The sequence below is a fragment of the Crocuta crocuta genome, unplaced genomic scaffold, assembly GCF_008692635.1.
Source record: "Crocuta crocuta isolate KB4526 unplaced genomic scaffold, BGI_CrCroc_1.0 scaffold57, whole genome shotgun sequence".
NCBI lineage: Eukaryota > Metazoa > Chordata > Mammalia > Carnivora > Hyaenidae > Crocuta > Crocuta crocuta.
The window spans coordinates 4,366,106-4,372,105 of NW_027532163.1; the positions used below are offsets into that span (position 1 = coordinate 4,366,106).

The 6,000-nt window shown below is 40.5% G+C and overlaps 1 protein-coding gene across 1 annotated transcript in view; it reads right to left on the reverse strand.

Annotated features, from left to right (window-relative positions):
- Positions 1 to 4,364, reverse strand: part of PI4K2B (phosphatidylinositol 4-kinase type 2 beta) — a 56,045-nt gene extending 51,681 nt beyond the window's left edge. Inside the window, exon 1 of the mRNA XM_077776606.1 lies at positions 4,230 to 4,364. Within this exon, the coding sequence (XP_077632732.1) occupies positions 4,230 to 4,364 (135 nt within the window). The remainder of the gene's footprint in view (positions 1 to 4,229) is intronic.
- Positions 4,365 to 6,000: the final 1,636 nt, after the last annotated feature.

Genomic DNA, 6,000 nt, shown 5'->3' on the forward strand with positions numbered 1-6,000 from the left:
TTACACAGTATAGAAAAGTGAAAGGAGGCATTAAAAGATCGCTCAGATCCCATTATCCAAAGACAACTATTGTTAATATTATACAAATTTCCTTCCAGTTGTTTTTAATGAGTTATAATTTCATCATAAAATTATGCATATTCGTTGTGAAAAATCAAATACAGAGATTATAAAGCAAAATATGTCCCTGTCCTCTCCCTAAACCCCACCCCAACCCCAACCCCTACAACTACTGTGTCAAATCACATTCTTCAGAGGCAGACATTGTTAATGTTCTTTACATTCAAACACTTTTAGGCTTTTCTTTCTATGGGCATAAGTTAAAAAGCTTTTGATTTTCATAGTTGTTTTCTTAAATTCAATTTCTATTCCATTTTACTCCATTGAACATTACATCAGAAGCTTTCTTGAGCATAATTACTAACGGCTATATAATATTCTACTGAATATATGTATTATCACTTGCTTAATTATACGCTGTTGAATAATTGCCTTGTTTTTTTTTCACTATTATAAATCCTGCAATGACTATCTTTGTACATAAAAACCTTTTCTGTTCCTATCTAGGCAGTTCTATAGAAAAACCCACATTCTGGAAGAGTATTCCTGGGTCACAGTGATTTCTTTCCATGACCTTGGAAAGTTTGGTTTTGCAGGTGCCTGAACATTTTATGCTAATACAGAAAAAGGATCATGGGTTTTAGGATCAGATAAACTTGTATTCAAATACCAGCTTTAACATTGATCAGCTGTGTGACCTTGGAAAGTAACTTAATCTCTCTGACTCTCATATCTGCATCTGTAGTATATAGATAGCAATGCCTACTTGATAGTGTTACTATGAAGCTTATTTTGTAAGGCACTTAAAGCAATACCTTCCCTAAATAAATACTGAGTGACAATTGTTTCTGTACCTCCTTTAAAAGAAAAACAAAACTGGGGGAGTTCCTGGGTGGCTCAGTTGGTTGAGCGTCTGACTTCAGCTCAGGTCTCACGGTTCGTGGGTTCAAGCCCCGCATTGGGATCTGTGCTGACAGCCAGCTCAGAGCCTGGAGCCTGGAGCCTGTTTCAGATTCTGTATTTCCCTCTCTCTCTGACTGTCCTCTGCTCATACTCATTCTCTCTCTCTCTCTCAGAAACAAATAAAAACATTAAAAAAAAAAAAGAAAAACAAAACTATTTTTTGCTCTAAGAAAAATTGAGGTATAACATATACAGTAAGGTGCACACCTGTTAAATGTATAGCTTGATGACTTTTTATATGTGTATAAACCCATGTAATCACAATTCAGTCAAGATATAGAACATTTCTATCACCATAGCAGAGGCTTTCATACCCTGTACCCCTCAATTACCACCCCCACTTCCCAGAGGTAACCACTGACTTCTATCATCATGGATTAATTTTTCCTATTCTTTAACTTTATTTATTTTTATTTTTAAGCACTTTTTTTTTAATTTTAAAAATGTTTTTATTTATTTCTGAGGGAGAGAGAGAGAGAGGGCGTGAGCAGGGGAGGGTCAGAGAGAGAGGGAGACACAGAATCTGAAGCAAACTCCAGTCTCTGAGCTGTCAGCACAGAGTCCAATGTGGGGCTCGAACCCATGAACTGTGAGATCATGACCTGAGCCAAAGTTGGATGCTTAACCGACTGAGCCACCCAGGTGCCCCTATTTTTAAGCACATTTAAAAAAGTTTATTTATTTAATTGAGAAAGAGAGGGAGAGAAAATGTGTGCAAGCAGAGGAAGAGCAAAGAAAGAGGGAGAGAGAGAATCCCAAGCAGACTCTGCGCTGTCATTGCAGAGCCTGATACAGGGTTTGATCTCAAGAGCCGTGAGATCATGTCTTGAGCTGAAATCAAGACTTGGATGGTTATGGGGTGCCTGGGTGGCTCAGTCGGTTAAACGTCTGGCTTTGGCTCAGGTTGTGATCTCACGGTTCGTAGGTTCGAGCCCCGTGTCAGGCTCTGAGCTGACAAGTAGGCCTGGAGCCTGTTTCAGATTCTGTGTCTCCCTGTCTCTCTGACCCTCCCCTGCTCGTGCTCTCTCTCTCTCTCAGAAATAAATAAAGCATTAAACAATTTTAAAAAATTAAAAGACTTGGATGGTTAAGTGACTGAGGCACCTAGGTGCCCCTTGAACTTTATTTAATGGAATCATATACTATGTACTCTCGTGTGTAGTGTCTTCTCAATATCATGTCTATGAGATTCATCCATGCTTTTATATTAATAGTCTGTTCTTTTATATTTGTTGTATAGTATCCCAAAGGATGACTATTCCAACATTGACTTATCCATTTTCCTGTTGATGGACATTTGAGTTGTTTCTGTTTTGAAGGTGTTGTGAACGCTTTCCCTGTCTATTGTAGACAAATAACACTTATTTCTTTTGGACATATACCTGGGAGTGGAATTGCTGAGATACAGGTAGATGAAAATTTAGTTTGGGGAGACATTTCTTTTATATTCTCTGAAGACAAATTTTGAAAAGTTAAAAACATTCATTTACTCATTCAATAGATGTTTGTGAAGTGCCTAGTATGCACCAGGCACTGTTTAAATCCTACGATAGGAGGGTTCTGGGGTTAGTTAAAAGAGAGACTCAAAGATGTCATTAAAAACCACTCTTTCTTTTCACCATCTTTAGAGCACTTGAGAGAATTCAACTTCAGGTTTATACCCTCACTCTCAAGAAGGCTGCTGCAGCTCCAGGTATCACATCATTACAAGATCTCATCCACAAACAAGAAATAGGGAGAAAGAGGGTCCTTCTTGTGCATGTGTGAATTTTGTTTATTTATTATTTTTGTGAATTTTATTTTTTAATCTGAGAGAAAACTTTCCCTCAAATTCCCAATAGACTTTCCTTCAGGCCCCATTGCCTGGGTTGTCATATATTCATGCTCTAGCAGTAAAGAAGTCTGAAATGAAGTGTATTCAGCATTTTCATTTTTTTTAATGTTTATTTATTTTTGAGAGAGAGAGACAGAGCATGAGTAGGGGAGGGGCAGAGAGAGAGGGAGACACAGAATCTGAAGCAGGATCCAGGCTCTGAGCTGTCATCACAGAGCCTGATGCGGGACTTGAACTCATGAACCGCGAGATCATGACCTGAGCCTACGTCGGCCGCTTAACCGACTGAGCCACCCAGGTGCCCCTCCCTTTAGACTTTTCTTATGCTCATGCCCATGTCACTTGATGTTTGTGGGAATTTCATCAGGAATTGGTAAAATGAAAGATCAGTTGAGAAAGGTGAAGAGGAGAAACAGAGAATGAATTTCACATGGTGATATAAGTGCGTGTAATTTATAAATTGTACGGCTAGGGAAATTGTAGCTTATTATTTTAGGATGCAAAAGAGAATGTGGAAATCTGAATCAGTTGCAAGGAGATGTATTGCAGTTAGCCAACATTTGTTGCTTCGCAAATACATGAAAAAATACGATCATGTGAAGGATATTGGATACCAAATGGGCTTTATTTTTAACTGTTTGTTTTAATAGCTCATGAAAATATGGTGGTGCTTTTTATGGCTGTAATGAATTTTAAGGATATGAGACTTCACTTCAGCTTTCTAGTACTAAATCTTTTTAGTAGAGAGATAAGATACTCAGTATGCTGGTATCTGTCCATGCTCCTGGTGGCCAATTCCTCCTTCTGTTGCTATTCATGCTTTTCTAAAAATTGCAGGCTGTACGGGTAGAAGCAGTGATAATTTCAGCAGTTGGTGCCTAGGAAATTGGTATCATGCTCTGTGAGCCTCATTTGCCTTCCTCAGGTTTATTCTCATTTCTTAAATACAAACCTTCCTCCCTTCCTCGGCAGGATGTATGATGGCTTTTTTGGCACTGGAACTTTAAAAGGGGGAAAGTATATGGGTGTATCAAGACTCTTTGATTTCAGTATGAGAAATTCAAACTTAACTTCTTAGCCCTAAAAATAGAAGTGGTTGTAAGAGACTCTTAAATACAACAGACAAACTGAGGGTTGCTGCAGGGGTATTGGGTGGAGGGGAAGGGCTAAATGGGCAGGGCCATTAAGAAGGGTAATTGTTGGGATGAGCACTGGATGTTAAATGTGAGTGATGAATCACTAAATTCTATTCCTGAAATCATTATTACACTATACGTTCACCAACTTGGATTTAAAGTAAAAATAAAATAAAACAAAACAAGAGAAGAGAATGGATTGGTTCACGTAACTGCAAAATCTAGGACACACTGACCCCAGGCACGGCTGGATCCAGGAGCTCAAATGTCAGAGGACTGGTTTGCATGTCTTGGAATTGTCTGTTTCCCTCTGTTGCGGCTCCATCCTCAGACAGGCGGGTCTCGAGTGGTGACAGGATGGCTGGCAACATTTTGTCTTCTCAGCAAAGCCAGTATAAGAAAACACATTCTTTCCCCAGTCGTTTCGGAAAAAGGTATGCACGCTGGAGGATGAGGGGTAAGGACTGGGGCTGATACTGAGCCAGAGGGCTCCAGTCCAGGTGGGAAAGCAGGTAATTGCCATCAGACGGGGCAGTGCCTGTAATGTACCTGCTGACTATTCTGAAGTAAGGGGAAGTGGCAAAGAGTGATCTTATTGTGCTTTCTATACTCTTATTTCCTTTCATTCACCTACATCTTAATTTTTCCTTTACCTCTTTCTTTGCCCCTCCAAAGTCTCAAGAAAGAGGTGGGCAAGCTTCAATCCAGCTGGGGAGGATGAGTAGTGTGATACAGTGGTCATAACAGTGATGGTGCTGTGGCAAATGGGACCTGATTACTCCAGGCCCTGTTTTTCATCCTTTGTCCAAGAAGAAAGTAAGACAAACATCAGCTACGTTGGGGCGAGTGCCTAATGTCTCATTTGCTATTATATTTGTAGCACATCACAGTCCAGTGCCTGGCACAGCAGAAGTAGTCATCAAATAGTATTTGAATGCAGAGAAGAAGAAACATGAGGAGGCAATACAATATTTTGCTTAGTTGTCTTAGAGAGCATGAGCTATGGAGCTGGAGTACCTGGGCTTAAAACCAGGCATTTCTACCCTGGCCTCACTGGCCTCATGACTTGGGGCATGTCACTTAACCTCGCTTGGGCTCAGTTTCTTTATATGAAAAATGGAGATAGTCATAGGAATCATTGAGAGGATTCAGTGAATAATACACATAAAAAAATACATGGTGGACTGGATTCCTAATCACCTATATCCAATCTTCTATGGGAAGAATGTACCTTCCCACCCCCTCTGAAGTTAAGCTTGGCCTTGTGACTTGATTTAGCCAAAAAAATGTGAGAGGAAGTGCCATGTGTTCCTTCTGAGCGGGAGCTTTAAAGGCCAGTGTGTGTTTTGGCATAGGGTGTGTAGCAAAGGATTTGGTCTTGCCCAAAGAAAACACTGGCCTTTGCCCTCAGCTTCGTGGAGGTACTCAACGTCATACTTGAGAGAAATGTCTTTGGTGAGAGTGGGGGTTGGCCACACCAGGAAGACCAACCATGTGATGTAGGGTGGGGACCTTGGGTCATGTGTTATCAGTCAATCATTCAATCCATCATTAAATCCTGCCATTAATCATGCCTCTCTAACCTCAATAAAAACTCTAGACACAGAAGCTCAGGTGAGCTGCTTTGGTCGGCAATATTCTGTGAGTAGCGTCATGGATTGATGCTGGGAGAGTAATGCATCCTGAGGACTGCATAGTTTTCTGTCTAGAATCTTCCCTGAATCTGCCCTACGTGTCTCTTCCTTGAGCTGTGTAACTTTAAGCACAAAAGCTTTTGGTGAGTTCCCGGAGTCCTTCTAGTGAATACTGAATCTGAAAATATTGGGGGAAACCTCTGAGCTGACCATTGGTGTCAGAAGTAAGGACAATCTTGGGGATTGTGCCCTCAAATTTTTCAGTTTGGTTAACTCTGAATATAAGCTTTTGTTTTTTCTACTGCTAGGGCAGTGGTAAGGTTGCCAATATTGGCAGCTCTGTCAGTCTGGCTCTTAGGATAAAGAGAATGAT